Here is a 19011-nt window from a genome sequence, read left to right on the forward strand (position 1 = left end):
CAGAAAGGGCCACATAAACCAGAGACTTCATCAGCCTGAGACCAGAAGAACTAGATGGTGCCTGGCTACCACAATGACTGCCCTGACAGGGAACAAAACAGAGAGTCCCTGATGGAGCAGGAGAAAAGTGGGGTGCAGAACTCAACTTCTAGTAAAAAGACCAGACTTAATGGTCTAACTGAGACTGGAGGGACCCCAGAAGACATGGCCCCCCAACTCTCTGTTAACCCAGAACTGAAACCATTCCCGAAGCCAACTCTTCAGACAAAGAACAGACTGGACTATAAGACATAAAATGATACTCGTGAAGAGTGTGCTTCTTAGACCAAGTAGATACACAGACTAAATGGGCAGCTCCTGTCCGGAGGCAAGATGAGAAGGCAGAAAGGGATAGGAGCTGGTTTAATAGACATGGGAAATTGGGGGTGGAAGGAGGAGTGTGCTGTCACATTACAGGGAATGCAACTAGGGTAACATAACAGTGTGTGTATAAATGTTTGTATGAGAAACTAACTTGAGCTGTAAACTTTCACCTAAAGGAAGGGAGGGAGGGAGGAAGGAAGGAAGGAAGAAAAGCAAGTATTGGGTAATGAATATCTTTACACCTTAAATAATTGATAAGTTACTTTATAACTAAATAACTAATATTTAAAGAATACTGCTAAAATGCTAAGGGCACTGAAAGATAACAAACGGCAAGACCAAGAAATAAACAGGCAGTGAGTGCTACGGCTGCTAACCAAAACGTCAGCAGTTCGAATCCACCAGGCACTCCTTGGAAACTCTATGGGGCTGTTCTACTCTGTCCTATAGGGTTGGTATGAGTCAGAATGGACTCAACGGCAACGGGTTTTGGTTTTATGATATAAAGGATTACTATCCATAATATATACAGAGTTCTGACTAATTAATAAAGAAAACAACACAACTGGAAAATTTGCAAAGATATAAAGAGGTAATTAGCAAAACAATTACAAATGGACAATAAAGTTATGTAAAGATGTTCAATCTCTCTGGTAATCAGGAAAATGCAAAGTAAAAAAGACATTCAGTATCATTTTTCACTATTAGTATACAAAATATGAAAATAACTGATGATATTATTGGCAAGGGTATGATACAAAGGCACATTCACAGTTATTATATATAAACCGGTTAGACTTAATGGACAACAGAGCAGTGTATACAGTATTAAAAACTGCACTGTGCCTTTCCATGTCTAAGAATCTATTTCATAGAAAAACTTCTACATGTATTTGTGAAGGTATACGTACACAAGAAAGTTCACTGAAACATTATTTGTAGTATAAAAAAAAGAAAACAATTTAAATGTTCAAAAATACCAAAAAAACCCCAAACCCACTGCCGTGGAGTGGATTCCGAATCATAGCAACCCTATACAACAGAGCAGAACTGCCCCATTGGGTTTCCAAGGCTATAATCTTTATCATATCTTTCTTTCATGCAGTGGTTGGTGGGTTTGAACCTCCAACCTTTTGGTTAGCAGTCGAGCTTAACCACTGTGCCACCAGGGCTCTGTTACAAAACAGACATGGCTAAATAAAGTATGGTAGATTTATAACATGCAGTCCTTAAAATGAAGGAAGTTGAACTACCATATTTTTACACAAATAACGCTGTGCCTTCTGCGTTTGTTTGCCACCCCCACCACAAGGTATTTTCGTAAGCGTGCAGTGCTAATTTTTTTTTATAGCAACATGTGGAAAAGGATTGGCATGGCAGCGGCACTTGTGAGAGTGCCTCAGGGGAAGGGCACAGCCAGCAAACAAAAGCAGAAGGGCATGTTATTTGCATAAAAATACAGTATATGTACTAATCTGAACAGATGTCTGAAAAACTGCTAAATGAAAGACCACACAATATGATAAATACCATTTGTGGATGGAAACAAAACCAAAAATCCAACCTTATGTGTTTCTACATATGTATATAAATATACAGAAAATAAGTATGGAAAGATAAACAGACCAAGCCGTTCCCAGTAGTTATTTCTGGGAAAAGGGAGTAGAACTTTCACTTTTTACTGTGGTGACTACTTGAATTTTTGTTTTTCAACAATCAGAATGCATTTATTACTTGTGTAATCTTAGAAAGCAATACAACAAAAATTTAGATTAAAAGGAGAATAAATAAAAAATCTATAAACTTACTCAACTTTTCACCCAGGATATGAAGAATTTCTAGCACCAGCCAATGGATATCTAAGTGGAGATGTAATAGGTGCCATGATGGTGCAAAGAGCTGTGAACGACATTATAAACTGAGAGTGAGATTCATAATAATTTACTAGGTATCCTATAGCACGGCACAACACTCTTCCATAAGCACAAGCATAAAGAAACAATCTGCCACTACTCAAAAGTTCAGGGAAAACCTGTCTGGTTCATTAGAGGATTCTTCCCCTGGAGATACTTGAAAGCAAGATATTTTTTCATCTGTTGGTTTAAGACAGACCTACCTGCTGAATAGACTTGTATAGTAAAAGTCCTTCCAACCATCCTCTGATTCTACTAAAGCTGCAAGGCAGCAGATGAATTTTTTAAAACATTTATTTTCATGATTTAGCTAAAAAATATATATATACATATATATATTGAGTTTAATAAGTTCCAGGAACTTCTTTAAATAATTTTAATGAGAACTTTACTTAGACTACCATATACTAAACACTCATATACTTCATTCGGGCCCTGGTGGAACAGTGGTTAAGCGCTCAGCTGCTAACCAAAAGGTCGGCTGTTCGAATCCACTAGCTGCTCCTTGGAAACCCTACGGGGCAGTTCTACTCTGTCCTATAGGGTTGCTATGAGTTGGAATTGACTTGACAGCAACAGGTTTGGTTTTTGGTTTTATATACTTCATTATAACCCCACAAAGTAGACACTATTCTCTTTCCCATTAAGAAACTGAAGTTAAGAAAGGTGAAGATTTTTACCTCTCAATTCAAGCATTAGGATTCAAACCCAAGTCTATTTGACTAAAGAGCCAGTGCTTTTAACTACTGTGCTGTACTGGGTTATCAAACCTTCTTCTAGTCAACATTTGGCATCATTATAAAAAAAATACAATGACACACCATGTTCTGTTAAAACAACTAAGAATAATGATGGAGAGGGGACTTGCCTTATCAGATATGCAAACAAAATAGAGTAGTTTTGGCACAGGAATATATAATAAACAGCAAGAATAGGAAAGAAAGAAATAAAGGTAGTATCTCAAATTAGTAGAGAAAGGGTCATTCAATAAAAGACAGGAATCTATTTGCAAGAAAATAAAGTTAGATTTCCCACCTCAAAGCATATTGCAAAAAGAGATTGAAGAGATAAATATAAAAAATAAAAATATGTAATAACAGCATAGAGAACACACAAAAGAAAAAAAGACAAATATAACTATATAAAACACTTAAATCATCTACTTGGCAATTCAGTTTAAATGGTGAAAAAGAAATGATAAATAGAAGAAAATATGTGTAATGCCTAATAACCAACAAATAATATCTCTAACAAAAAAGTTATTAAAAATTAAGACAGATGCTCAACTGAAACTACCAATTAAAACTAGACTTTTCATATATAAGCTTGGTAAAATATAATAAACATATAAAGTATTCAAAGGTGCTTTTTATTTTGTGGTGCTTTTTATTTCGCAAGATGTTTGCTTGTTTCAGGAAAAAACAGTATTTTAGTGTGTGGTTTTGTTTATTTATTGAAGATTATAAATTCCCCTGCTTTAAAAATTCAGTGTTTTGATCTTCAAATAACCTATCTTTTTAAGTCTGCCTAATTAAAGGGTCTACGAAAGGCAAAGCCCAGTACGAGGACCCTTGCACACATTATTTCTGCTGATAAATTATTTATTTTTATTTTCTTATGTATTTGGTGGATATCCAGAATAAAAATCAGTCTAATTTACAGAGGCTAGAAGGGAAAAGGAAAAATATTTCTTCCTCCACAATCTACCCATGGATCTTTATTAAATGACATGGATTAAAAACAATTATATACTGGCTTTCTATGGATTAGACATATTAGTGTGTGAATTCAATTATTATTATATATATTGACCCCTGATAAGAAGAATCACGTGTTTTATTTCTTGTTAAATTTCACAGAAATATATAAACATCTAATTGTACCTTACATTTTGACAAAGACAGGTTCCTAACATCTGAACATTATTCAAAACAGTGACGTCAAACATAATGGAAGGAACTGTGAGTTAAGGTAATATTATGGTGAATTATTATAATTCGTCATTTTTTATGTAAGTTGGCATTTTCATACAAAGAATTTGTTAATTTTATCTATAAACTATGCCAACACTACAAATTTTTAAAAACCAAACTTTGAGGGAATGATTACCACAGGTATGACCAAAAAAAAAAGGCATAGTCAAAACAATCCTAATCACATTCCACAAGGGTCTCAAAAGTCAGAATAGGCATGATGTGGTTTTAAAAATGTCTTTTTTACAAGAGGGTCTTTTCGAATCTTTCTATAATATAAACCAGAGCTTGCCCAACCCTTACCAATGAGGAAGATGATAGAAACTTTAGAAAATAAAGGTTACTGTACTGGCTTTGAAACTTTTAAACAATTATACTATCATGATCTGGAAAAGAAAAGAGCTAAAATTGATTCTAAGTACGCTATGCATACTTATTTAATTCTCCCAGCAACTCTATGGAGTTATATCAGTTATATGGATAGGAAGACTGAAGCACAGAGATGGTATTTGTCCAAAGGCACACAATTAATAATAGAGGGAGCCAGAATTCAACTCAGGTAGACTAGTTCTAAAGCTGCATTCTTGACTAATTTCCCTCATTCTTGAATAAATATTCCTTGTGGGGAGAAAAAGCAATAATTTAAAAAGCAAATAAAACATGTCAAACCTTAATCTGGTTTTGCTTTACAAATGCTCCTATATTAACACTGGGAAGTTCAGACAGATGTCCAACATACAAGAGCAATCCATGAAGCTCATCAACCAGCACTGAGGGAAGCTGAGCCTCTAGAGCCTCATAGGGATGGACAGGAATATGACCCTTAGCATCTTGTACTTTCAGGTACCTAAAAAACAATTAGATACAATAATCAACCACAGTCTGGGTAAAAATACAGTTAGAAATTCATGCAATAAAACACTCAGTGGACATCCTACCTGAAGATGAAAACTTTAATATAATGAAGAAATATTACACACTGTTGCCTAATATTGTCTGCTTTGCAGTGCAGGACTGATACCTGACCTAAAACCAAAATAGACAATGTTAATCATAGCTTAAATAATTAATCAGTAGACAGTGACAAAAAAACTTTGTAAGTCATATCAGCAGCAATTGTCCCTCGTGCATCTTTTCTAACCGATTCTCATCTGGCTCCTGTTCCTACCACTCCACAAAAAGTGCTCTTATTAAGGTCACCAGTGAAACTCATGTTGCCCAATCTAATGGATACTACCTATCCTCAAGTAACTTGACCTTGCAGTGCCACTGGTAACACTTGGCTTCACTGATACCACATATTGCCTGGATTCTTTCCTCCTCACTTGTCCTTTCTCCTACCTCTCCTTTATGGGCTCCTCCTCCTCAAATCCACTACATGGAATCTCCTCAGGACTCAGTCCTGAGCCCCCTCCTCTCTATACCTCTCTTCTTACAGGTATGATAATTATGACTCCAAAAGACTTATCTATATCCAAGACCTCTCCTTTACACTCCAAATCTTGCATGTCAAATCGCCTGACATTTATACTTGGATGGCTCAGATGATAAAATAACACACCTTCCATTTCTCCCAAAACCTGTTCTCACTGCCCATGTTTTCTCTATTTCATTAAATGATGTCACCAGGTGCCTATATGTCATTCTTGATTCTATTTCCTTTAACTTCATACCTAATCCATCAGAGTCCTAATAAACTTATGCCCAAAATATACTTTGAAATGATACATTTTCTCTAAGTAGGCCCTATAATCTCTTGCTTGAACTACTGCAACAGGGTTCGTAAAAGGTCTCCCCACTTCCTTATTTGCCCTTCTATAAACTAAGTATATGATCTGCTTAAGATGTATATCAATTCCTGTCACTCCCCTGTCAAAACCTATGAAAGGCTATCTATTGCATTTACAATAAAATCAAAACTCTTTATAGACTATAAGGCCATGAATGACCTTTTTTTCCCCCTGACCAAAAGGTCGGCAGTTGGAATTCACCGGCCTTATCAATTTAAAAAAAAACTGTTGCTGGGGTGTCAATTTGGACTCATAGCAACCCTATAGGACAGAGTAGAACTGCCCCATAGAATGAATGACCTATTAATAGTTCCTGTCTCCCTCCCAACCTCATCACATGCCACCTTCCCCTCATTTCCTTCAATGTTTATTTCAGCAAAAAATATCTGGGTAACTACTATGTGAAAAATACTGATAACCATTCTAGGGAAAATAAGAGAAAATCACCAAACAGTAGCAGAGCAAACATGATGAAAATCATAAGCAACAAATTCTCATCCCTACTAAACATAAAGCAAACTCATTTCTAAATTGCAATTCAAATGAGCAAACACTGCCACTTCTCTCGCAAAACCAAAGGAGTATAAGTGTGAAGGTGTTGTACAAACACCTACATATTAAATATTGCATTTTTATAGTCTTTTCCAAAGCAATGATATTCAACTCTTTTAACCCTTGCTTTTTTTTTCCGGTATTTAATTCCATCTAAGTAATTTAATTAAACTGTTATTTCCTGACCTTTTTCCTGCCATATTTAGATACTATTTATTGACCTCTGGTATGGAATAGAAGCAGCCTTGGTGACGCCATAGTTAAGCATTCAGCTGCTAACCGAAAGATGGATGGTTCAAACCCATCCAGTGGCTCTGTGGGAGAAAGGACTGATGATCTGCTTCTGTAAAGATTACAGCCTACAAAACACTATGGGGCAGTTCTACTCTGTCACATGGGGTTGCTATGAGTTTAAACTGGCTCGACAGAACCTAACAACAGCAACAGTATGGAATTGAAGCCAATGTTGTTATTGTTATGTTATTAGGTGCCATCGAGTCAGTTCCAACTCATAGAGACCCCGTGTACAACAGAATGAAACACTACCCAGTCCAGTGCCATCCTCATAATCGTTGTTATATTTGAGCCCATTGTTGCAGCCACTGTGTCAATCCATGTCATTGAGGGTCTTCCTCTTTTTCGCTGACCCTCTAAGCCAACAGTGGAGACAAAATGGAATCATTAAATAAAATGCTGAAGGCAAACATTTTTTTAGGACACCAAAAGCTCAGATCATAAAAGAAAAAAAAAAGTAAATTCAACTTTATCAAACTCCTGGTCATCAAAAGACACTGTTAAAAAATAAATAGACTAGCCATAATCTGTGAGAAAATATAAACAATAAACATCTAACAAACCACTCAATTACTGAATATATAAAGAACATCTACAATTCAATAAAAAGACAAGTAATCATTTTTAAAAAATAGGTAAAAGACTTCAACACATACATCACAAAAGAATACTACTGACTACCAAACAAGTGGAAAGGTCCTTATCATTAGTCATCATAGAAATGATACAGTAAAACGAAAAAGACTGATAATAAAAAATATTAGAGAGCAATGTGGAATTGTAACCTGATAATCTGACAAAACCTTATGTCCACAAAAATCCTTCTACGAGAATGTTCTTAGCAGGTTTATTTATAATTGGCAAAAACTGGAAACAACCAAAACGTCCATCAATAGATAAGTGGACAAAACTTTGTGGTATGTTCATAAAATGGAACATTATTCAGCAAATAAAGGAACAGACTACTGATAGACAAAATAATATGGAATAATTGCAAAAACATTATATCAAGTGAAAAAAGCCAAATACAAAATGTACACCCTGTATATACTATATACTGTAGCAGATCAGCGGTTGCTTCAGTGAATGGGGAGGAGAGAGCTTGAAGGAACTTTCTGAGATGATAGAAATGTCCTGTGCCTTGACAGCGGTATTTTGATAGGGGTGCGTCTTATACAAGTATATGAATTTGTCAAAACTGATGAAAGTTACTTAAGAGTTATGCACCTCACTAAGTGAACAAAATTTAAAAAAATTTAACTGACTTCCTCGAACCTTTCTCAGAAAGTTGCTGAAGGACGTGCTCCTCTGAAGTGAAAAAGTCAACAATGAAAGAGGAATACATGGAATCCAAAGCAGGAATCTGTCAAAGGAGAGAGGCACAGGGAAATGGCACAATAATTGTGAAGGAAAATCCCAGTTTGGTTAAGTGTGCAGCAAACCTAGGAATCTAACAGTCCACATTAGAACAGGACGTGGAAAAAAATGTTTCCAAGGTAAAAAATCCAACAGATAGACTACCTGACACGTTTGGTATTAAAAGTAGTTTTATATCTCTGACAGTGTTTTATGAATAAATTAACGATAGGCATATAAAAGAACACAGGAAGTGAAAATGAGAAACAATGATTAACTCCACAAAAAACAAAAGGACAGTATTTACACTGTCATATTAATGTCAACACTAAATGTTTATTTAATCATATATAACCAAAGTATCCTATTACAAGGATAGAGGAGAGAAAATGTTTGTGAGGTGGTAATGAGAGTCAAATTCTTCTATTTCAGACTAGAAGTCAATAAAAATTATCTAAATATGGAGGGAAAAAATGTCAGGGGTCAGTAAATAACAATTTAATCAAATTACGTAGAAAGATGGAATTAAACACCTGAAGAAACCGCTAAGGGTTAAAAGAGTTGAAAGCTATTGCTTTGAGAGCGCAGTCAGGAGACTGCTATTTTCTTTATAGGCCTTGTAATTAGGTTCGATTTCTTAAATTATGTACATGTATCACCACTGAAAAACATAAAAATTGATGAAAGAAAAGATTTACACACTCTAAACATCTGCACTATTTGCATAATAACTAATACACATGTAACCTTCCTACAATAGTTAAAATATGAAATGTTCTTTTATATTTCCTCAAGATGTAATATAAAGAAAATTAAGTACAGTCTGCTCCCAATGTCAACCCTAAGAAATGGTAATACCAACAGCTGTATTATATAAGAACAGATACAAGCAAAACATGGATGTATGTTATTCTGTCACAACCGGAAAGCAATTCTGGGACCTTAATGAACAGGAGAACAAGAAACATATACACTGGCAGTAAGTAACCCTACATAAGGGCTTTCTGGGGAAGACTGAGAGGCAAAGCTAGCTACACAAGTGTGTTAACAAAGCACTGATGCAGTTGTGTAGCAGGGGCAGGCTGATCTAGGGATAATCTTTAATACTGCTAACCTGTCCAATGAATCTGTCATTAAAAGCTTTTTTAAGCAACAAAAACAGCCAAAACTTCAGTGTAACAAATAACCATTTTAACAAACAGTCCACTGTAGTGGCTGTAGGTCAATACACTTTTCAAGGAATAATCTTCCATAATAAATGCCGTCATGAATCCAATTTACTTCAACCACTCTACATAGTAAAGATATTGTTTGCTATTTCCACTATAACTTTTAGAAGCTCCCTCAAGGTTTTCAAAATAAAATTCAAACTCTTCGCCATGATTTACAAAGGCAATTGTGATTTCATCCCTTCCAAATTCATCACTCACACACGGATCCAAACATACATAATACTCCCAGCTCCCTGAATTTTAATGATTTTACACATCTAATGTCTTTGCCCATACACTTGTTTCTGCCTAGAACTCCTCCTGTCCCCACTCTCTCCCTAGCTAACTCCTCCCCCTCCTTGAAGACCCAGAACTGTCATCACTTAGTGATGGGCACACAGAAAAATGCAGCCATCTTTGGCTCCCATAGCTCTTGTACATGCCTCTACCACTGCCTTTTTCCATTTATCATGCTGTACTATGCTTGTATGTCCATCTGTCCTACTCAACTGCAAACTCTTCAGCAGCATATTTTTCCTCTTTGATTCCACAGCACCTTACCAAGAACCTGGCACGAGGCAGGGATACACTGGGTGATTATGAAACATTAATACTTAACATTTACTGAGCACATACTGAAAAAACAAAACAAAACAAACAAAACCGGCCCCAACAGATAGCCAACAGCTAGGCCATGATGTTTCCTGCTGAAAATAAACAATTTTCATAAAATATTAAAAATTATCAGACAGGGTCACTCTGTCATAATGGTGAAACAAGACAAAAAAAACAGGCCTCTCTGCAATCCCATCTGAACACAGAAACAAGGCACTATGCAATCACACAAAAAAGGAAGCACTCTGCTCTTCCAGCTAATGTGACAATTGCTTCTTTACTAATGATAACCCTACTCTCCCTTTGTTTATCCCACTTCTTTAATAAAAATTAACATACCAAATCAAGTTGCTCCTGCTTCTAACGGCATCCAATCCACAACAAAGTCCTAGCCTCTTTAAACCCTCCCCCAAATCAGCCAGCACAACCCAAACCCTGTAACAAGCCCCTCCCTATCTTCTCTTACTGACAGACCCTATCTGTTGCTCATGATGTGTGCAACTTGTTAGGTAAGTTAATATACCTAAGTGTTTGACCAAGAGTGTGTTCCTGGTTGTCTTTGATTCCTAGACATTACTAATCATAGACATCAGACTCAGCACTTAACATACATTATGTCATTTAATCCTCACAAGAACTCAGTGAGGTGGGAAATACTACCTGTGTGAGACACACAAATATCAAGCGCCATGATCTGAAATACTACACTGTACCAAAACTGCAGGAAAGGAGAAGCAGCTTGTCTGCACTAAAACATACTGTCCTTCAATTCTCTTCACTACCTTAACTACACTAATCTCCAAAAAATCAATAACCCATTAAATGTCAAAAGCAAACAAACAGAAACAGGAAGATCAAGATAGCATGAGGTCTAGCACTTTTTATTTCTCCTTTAAGTTCTCCATCCCACTCTTCATCCCCAAAGTAACTACTAATTCACTTGACGAAGTTTAGCCTTACGATCTACAGATTTGGAAAAATACTATAAATCTCAGCTACAACAAAATTTAAATGTCATACTTTTTCTGAACACTAAATACACTGTATCATGAACTTCTCACCTAACACTTCCTCTATGCTATTCATGAGATCGCAATTCAGGCGTCATGGACCTGTATACAATTCACTGTAATGGAGCAGCATTCCTTTTTGCCATTAAGCACAGTTTAAACTTACCAAAATCACAGTTGGCTTGTAATAAGGTTTCCAAGTTGTATAGTTGTTGCCTAATTTAAAAAATATAAGGTAAGAGTTAATATACCATAGTTTAAAGCATGTAACAATCATATGGTTAATGTTCCCAAATGTATTACATAGCTTTAATGCCTCTCATTTGTGAATGACATTTAATATTTACTGAATATTTATTGAAGGGTCAGCTTTGAGTAGTGAAGACGTTGAAAGAAGAGAAAATTCACCTCTGTCTCACTTTCCAAAACTGTGTATTAAAAGCTGCATATAGCTTCGAAATAATTTTAAAACATCATAGATTTCACTATCAATGAGGTACTGTTTACATCTTCAAATTTAAAATACTTATATAAAACACCCTAGGTTAACAGTTAAAATGAAATGTTAAATTATATCATAAAGTAATACAGTAATTCAGAAAAGGAATAGAATAATGTGGACTGGAGTTATCAGCCAAAGCTACTGATGATGTTCCAGCTTAATTCCTGATAGCAGTCTTCTCTTGCCATTCTTCCCAGTTGCCCTTCCACTCCTCAAAGACTGATTCATATTCACAACCTATGTCCTGGATAAAGACTCATTCATTCTGTAGTATATACGAGCCTGTTCTCCCAATAGCACAGTAGTTGCAACATGACATAGACACAGTCATATCTCTTCTCAAGGTCTCATGGGAGGAGAGCAGGAGCTATCCTTCCAACCTTCCACTATCATTTAAATGTACCATATATATTCTAATGTGGTTTTGGATAATAATTTGCCCTCAACAAGTGACTCTATTTCAAAATGTCAGCTAAAATCTAAATATGGACTGGTTTTAAATGATTAAAAAAAATACATTTGATTTTGTTAATGGGACAATGGCATAAAAACCAAAACCTGTTGCCGTCAAGTCGATTCCGACTCATAGCAACCCTATAGGGCAGAACAGAACGGACTCAAAGGGCTTCCAAGGAGCGACTTGTGGATTCAAACTGCTGACCTTTTGGTTAGCAGCCGAGTTCTTAACTACTATGCTACCAGGACTCCAATAATGGCACACCAGGACTCCAATAATGGCATAGTGTTTATATAAAAAAGAGTCCATGTTTTTAACAAATGTGTGCTGAAGTATTTAAGGGTGAGATGATATAATGCCTGGAATCTTCTTTAAAATAGTTAAGCCAAAAGAAGAAGGAAGGAATAGATGAAAATGTGATAAAACCCTGATAAATGTTTATTGTAACGGAGGGATGGGTATGTGGTGGTGCATTAGACTATTTTCTCTACTTTCGTGTGTCTGAAAATTTACATTCAAAATTTTTTTACATGCTCTTCAAATAGAAAATGAATCATATTTCTATTACACAGTCTGAAATAATATTTGGAAAAGATTGTTTAAAGACTATGGCTATTTAACAGCAAAAGTATTTTAATGTTTTTCCAAAATTATACTATAGTTCAAAGCCTCAAATATTTGTCTTCAATACATGGTATCATATACAGAGCATAAAGATTTTGAAAATCACTAAGAAGCAACTCATTAAAACCATTACTCCATCAATCACTGCTGCTTGATTATTATTACTGGTAGGTAATCAAGGCAGCAAAAAGCACAACTCTACTTAATATTTACTGAGCACATAGTGAAAAAATAAACTACCTATAAGTGTAGATGCTGTTCAGTTTTCAGTTTATTTTCTAATACTTTCAGTTATTATTTCTAACAATAATACTGAAATCATTAGAAACCACCCAGCAATGTAACTTATAAAACTGAACAACACCTACACTCATAGGCAGTCAGAAAAAAACAAAAAACAAAAAACATACCTGAATAAATGAAAAAGCTCTCTAGATGAATTAACTAATGCAGTTTCAGTAACCCACTGAATGCCAAATATTTCCACTGTATCCTCTTCAAAATTGGTTGGTAAAGGATCAAGATTCAAAATTAGCCTGAAATGAAAATTCTGATTTAATCTCATAAAAAGTATGCCCATATACTATATCAGGTCTTTCTTGATATTATATGAATTCGTATTATACATGACATACCAGAAATACCTTGGTACGTTACACATCTATGATTACTACTACACCTAGACTGCATTAAAGATGTAGTCATAGATAGTAATAAAAGAGTACAACTAAAGAACACTGTAACTTAGGGAGAAAAATCCAAAAAGAGCCTATGATAAAGGGCATTTGATTTTTCAAAATATAGCTAAAAGTTATTTTGAGCCATGTCTGGTAAATAGCATAATCAAATTGGGTCTCAAATAAGTATTCTTAAAATACTTCAAGAATATCAGTTCTACTGCAATATGCGCATACCTGCCTAACGTATCAACTTTGAAGAATATTTCTGTGAACTTATATAATCTGGTGCATTTATTAAAAAGTTGTTTTAAAAAGCTAAATCTATATAAGGTTTATATATGTATATGCATAGGTACATAGAGTTAGAAGGAACTGGGGCAACAAAAAATGTACATGGCTTACTTAAGACTTACTGAAAAGCTCTAGAATATTATCTCATTCTTTAGAAGAAACTGTCATTTCAAAAAGGCCAGGTAGTTCAGAATTCATTTAAGTAACTAGGAAATTAACATCCAACTCCGCACCTAAAAGCTGAGGTAGCAGTGAGGTAACAGAACATCAGTTATCAAGCAAGAAGTTCTTAATATCCAAAATACTTTTGGGTATCCTCTAACCAGGAAATCAACAACAGAATTAATATTAGTTTGCACCTGTGTTATATACTTAGCTGACTACAAAACACTGTTGGTGAAAATCAAAGTTTAACTGACCAAAATCGTAATTAAATAACATTCCTAACAAATTGATGAACAATCTGATCAGGGAAAAACCAAAAGTCTTATTTTTTTTACTTACCGCTTAAGGGCTCCGCTGGAAAGGTAGGACTCGCCAGAAAAACTTCTTCCTCCTCCTCTATTGTCAAAAGCACAAGAAAAGCAAGGGGGTTTGCACCATTCTGTCCGCAGCTCCAACTCGAAGCTGTCGGTCAGGGAAGTCGATGCAGCGGAACAGTTATCCATTGTTTAATTCACAGCCTGAAATGTTTGGGGTTAATATGATTACCATTACGTACCCGTTGCCATCCAGTCGATTCCGATTCATCGCGACCGTATAGGACAGAGTAGAATTGCCCCATAGGGTTTTCAAGGAGCGGCTGGTGGATTTGAACTGCCGACCCTTTGGTTAGCAGCCCAGCTCTTAACCACTGCGCCACCAGGGCTCTATGATTACCATTAGGGACTTCAAAAAGAACTTTTGAAGAAATTCCTGGAGGCGGGTCAGGCCGAGAGATTGGGGATTACACAGCCTCAGAAAGTTCCCAAAGAAGTAGGAATCCTGAAAAGCAAATAAGAAAACGTCCCTCCTCCCCGCACAAAGGGAAACAAAACAAAATCAAACGAGAAGCCAAATTCTCAACAATCCCTTCACCTGAAATTAAGGCTGTCAGAATGTAGACAAAATGCACCCTTGATTAGCTCTCGCAAGAGACTCAAAATCTGTCCCCTAGGTCAGACCCTGCAGCCCAGGGCAGTGGTGAAAAGGTTGGAGGGAAATGGTTGCAGGACAGATCCACGTTCAATCCCGAGCCAGCCTCGAACTGCACCCTCGCTACGTTACTAAATCGCACTGAGCCTGTTTCCCCGCAGTCAGTGGAGAAAGCTCCCACGCAGGCCCGGGGTGAGAATCAGAAGGACAGTGCCGCGCGCCGACCCCCGCACCTCCCCAGACTCGGGGACGAGTACACCCGGGCCCGCCGGACGAGAGGTGAGAGGAGCGATGTCCTACACAGGGCGGCAGCTGGACTCCTGGGGTGCTTCCTACCCACGGGACCCGTCTTACCTGCCCAGTCTTCCAGTTCCCAGGACCCGCCCCAGTGGCCCAGATCACGGTTCCAGAATCCGTGGGGTCCAAATCCGGAACAAGCAAAATTCCCGCCACGCTGCGCGCGCGCTCAGAAAGGGCGGAGTCACGGCGCAGCCGGCACCCGGGAGGCTGCAAGCTCGGAAGAACTCCGAGAAGGCCGCCGACGCACAGAGAGTTCTCGCGAGATACTGGCAGAACGGGACTGTCTACAGGGATACATTTTCGTTGTTGTTGTTGTTGGTACTGTTGATTGGTGCGTTTGTTTGGAAGGCGGGGCCTTGCTTGAAAACGAAACTGATACGGAGGCCGCCGAAAGGGGGCTGGGGAGGGGGGTCCGGGTGTCTCCCTGGAGCGGAGCGAAGGGAAAGAGCTTTGCGGAAGTGAGCGTAGCGCGGTAGTCTCTCTCACATCCCGCCTCTGCGCCACGTCTCCTCTGTCTCGACTGCTTGCAACACTTTTGTGGAGGATGTCTTCTGTTCCTGCCAGGCGAGTGCACAAGTCAGGCTAGTCCAAACCAAAAAAATCCAAACTCACTGCCGTGGAGTCGATTCTGACTCATAGTGACTCCGTAGGACAGAGTAGAACTGCCTTATAGGGTTTCCAAGGCTGAAATCTTGACGGAAGCACACTGCGACATCTTTCTTCCGCAGATGGGCTGGTGGCTTCGAACCACCGTTTGGTTAGCAGTTGAGCGCTTTAACTACTGCACTGCCAGGACTCCTGAGGCTAGTCCAGTGTTGGGAAACGAGAAGGTCGGGTGCCTCTTTCTTTCTGCGTAAAAACTTTTGTTCCCTGTCTTTGCAACATCTCTGGCCAGGTTTAGCGCCCTTTGTAAAGTTATAGCCTGTTTGCAACATTTTTTTCCATTTAAGTGCTGTTTAAAATCGACTCAAAAGACTTTCAGTCGTAAGTCAAACACATTTCATCGTATCACCGTCTTGAGATTCAAGAAAACTGTCATAATTTTTAATTCAAGTGTCCTGTAATTTGAGTATTGGCGATTGCCCATTCCTTCACGATAATTTGCCTAACGTTCAATTCGCGCATAAGGAACCTATCATAACTCTTTGTTGTGTTCAAACCAGATACAGCACATTTTCTAACAGCTGGGCTGGAATAGGGAAGAATGGGAAAAAAACGGTAAAGACCCCAACCTAGAGCCATTGGGAAGGATGTTATTTATTAACCTGCTGAGCAGATGTACGTTGAGTGCAGACGTTTTGTGGGAACTACTGCTCTGTGCAGTGCTTAAGAGCTGCAGCTGCTAACCAAAAGGTGAGCAGTTCAAATCCACCAGCTGCTGCTTGGAAACCCTGTGGGGCAGTTCTACTCTATCCTATAGGGTCGCTACGATTCTGAATCCAGTAGATGGAGGCAGGGTTTTTTTTTTTTTTTCTTTTTTTGGTTCTGCTGCTCATATATGGCCCATGTGGAGTCTCTAACATGGCAGGTAGTGTCATCCACCACGACAATCCTGAAGGATTAATGCCTAGATCATGAGAATATTGTGCCCTGGCATTGATTTTGAGAGAATGGAGTCAACAGATAATCATCATCACATTTTCCTGTAATCGAAACATCCAAAAAAATAGACCCTTTTTTCTGCTTATAAGTGCCTGAGGTTGAATGATCAGTTTGGTTAAATCCAGTGATGGCATAGGAAGAACAAAAATAGGCTCTCTAAATAATTTAAGCTAGTACAAGAGTGGCATTGAACATGTGTTACATTAGTCAGTATCCTTAGCAGTTAACAGATGGCATGCTCAAGATCAGTGATTGAAGGGTATTAGTGAAAAGGCAATTTACAAAGGCCTGGACAGAGTTACTTGAAAACAGAAAGTGATGGTGAAGCACCCGGGGCTAATCAGAGCCGTTATCACCCTGACCTAAGAGGAAGGAGGGATTACCAGAGTACATGGAGACCATTGCTGTAGGATAGTCACCTGAAGGAACTGATGCCTTTACAGAGGAACCCGCTGCCAACCTGCAGCTCAGCAGGGAGGGAGTTACTTTAAGTACCGAAACGTTCTTCCCCTCCATTCTCCAGTGTCCAGCTGGTATCTCTTATTGGCCAAAACCAGCCTAAAAACAAAGGGCAAATATGCAGTGTATAAAGTTCTGACTCCTGGAGTAAAGTCCAGGTTGAAGAAGGTTAGAGAGTGAATTTGGCAGAAAGGGGTTATAACAGTCCTAAATGTGTATATAGTGTATATATCTAATAACAGAACTTAAAAATACATAAAGCAAAAAATACTACTGGTTGGAGTGCATCTTCAACAACACTATCAACTATCAACCAATTTGACGTAATTGAAATTTATAGGACATTCCACCCAACAACGGAAGAATATATACTCTTATTTTAAATTTATTTTATTTTTTGTTGGTAATGTTCAGAAATACATAGCAGAACATACACCAATTCAACAATTTCTACACGTGCAGTTCAGTGACATTGCTTACATTCTTCAAGTTGTGCAACCATTCTCACCCTCCCTTTTTTAATTGTTTCTCCCCCAAGTTTTCTATCTAATCTTTCTAGTTGTTCTTGTCAATTTGATCCCATGTAGATAGTTCTTAAAAGAGCACAGTGTTCAAGGCAGACAGTCTTTACTAGTTAAGCTGAATTATTGTTAGATTTTAAGAAGACTTCATAGGTATTTTCTGGTTTAAGGTTTACAGATTATATCAGGACAATAATTTGGGGAGTTCTTCAGATTCTGTGGCTCCAGAAAGTCTGGATTCCATGGGAATTTGAAATTCTGTTCTACATTTTCTCTCTTTTAATCAGAATTCTATAGAATCTTCGATCAAAATATTCAGTAATGGTACCCAGGCACCATCCAGTTCTTCTGATCTCATGGCAAAGGAGGCAGTTGTTCACTGGGGCAATTAGCCATAACTTCCATTTCCTCCTCCTATTCCTGACTCTTTCCTCTGTTGCTCCAGGTGAATAGAGACCAATTGTTATACCTTAGATGGCCGCTTGCAAGTTTTTAAGACCCCAGGCACTATGCAGTGAACTAGGAGATAGAATAGAAACACTAAGCATGGTATTAGGCCATTTTACTGGGATGCCCCATGAAACCATGACCCTAAACCACCAAACCAAGAAACCAAAACCCATGAGGTGTTTGGTTGTATATAAGCAGCCTCGGCAGCTGCTCTTGTTTTTGTAAATATATCTGTTATGGATTGAATATATTCCAAAAAAATATGTGTAGTAAATCCTAACCCCTATACCTGTGGTTATAATCCCATTTGGAAATGGAGTTTCTTGGTCATGTTAAGAGGCCATATCAGTGAAGGGTGTGTTTTAAGCCAATCACCTTTGAGATATAAAAAGAACACATTAGGCATAGAGAAGTAAACATAGTTGGGGAAAGATAGATACCACACCACATGAAAATCACCAACGAACCAAGGAACAAGGAACTTCCTCTAGAACTGACACAGAGCAGAAGACTTCCACTAAAGCTGGTACCCTGAATTCGATTTCTAGCCTCCTAAACTGTGAGAAAATAGATTTGTTTGTTAAAGCCATCTACTTGTGGTATTTCTGTTACAGCACCACTAGGTAACTAAGACAGAATTTGGTACTGGGAATGGGGTGCTGCTCTAACAAAAACCTACAATGTGAAAGTGGTTCTGGAATTGGGTAATGAGTGGAGGCTGGAAGAGTATTATAAGGTGCCTAATAGTATAACAGCCTAGATTGCCTTGAAACTGTTGGTAGAATTATGGATGTGAAAAACAATTCTAACGATGGCTCAAAGGAAATGAGGAGAGCCAAAGACAAAGTCTCTGTTGTCTTAGAGAATACCATATTTTTATGCAAATAACGCGTGCCTTCTATGTTTGTTTGCCA

The 19011-nt window shown here is 37.7% G+C and overlaps 1 protein-coding gene across 1 annotated transcript in view; it reads right to left on the reverse strand.

Annotated features, from left to right (window-relative positions):
- The window catches only part of MMS22L (MMS22 like, DNA repair protein), a 133493-nt gene extending 118061 nt beyond the window's left edge, over positions 1-15432 (reverse strand). The window contains exons 1-7 of the mRNA XM_023727574.1: positions 15120-15432; positions 14136-14314; positions 13071-13196; positions 11244-11293; positions 5188-5275; positions 4919-5096; positions 2172-2262 (exon numbers count right to left, since the gene is read on the reverse strand). Of these exons, the coding sequence (XP_023583342.1) occupies positions 2172-2262; positions 4919-5096; positions 5188-5275; positions 11244-11293; positions 13071-13196; positions 14136-14299 (697 nt within the window). The 5' untranslated portion in view covers positions 14300-14314; positions 15120-15432. The remainder of the gene's footprint in view (positions 1-2171; positions 2263-4918; positions 5097-5187; positions 5276-11243; positions 11294-13070; positions 13197-14135; positions 14315-15119) is intronic.
- Positions 15433-19011: the final 3579 nt, after the last annotated feature.

This window comes from Trichechus manatus, unplaced genomic scaffold, assembly GCF_000243295.1.
Source record: "Trichechus manatus latirostris isolate Lorelei unplaced genomic scaffold, TriManLat1.0 scaffold00017, whole genome shotgun sequence".
Lineage (NCBI taxonomy): Eukaryota > Metazoa > Chordata > Mammalia > Sirenia > Trichechidae > Trichechus > Trichechus manatus.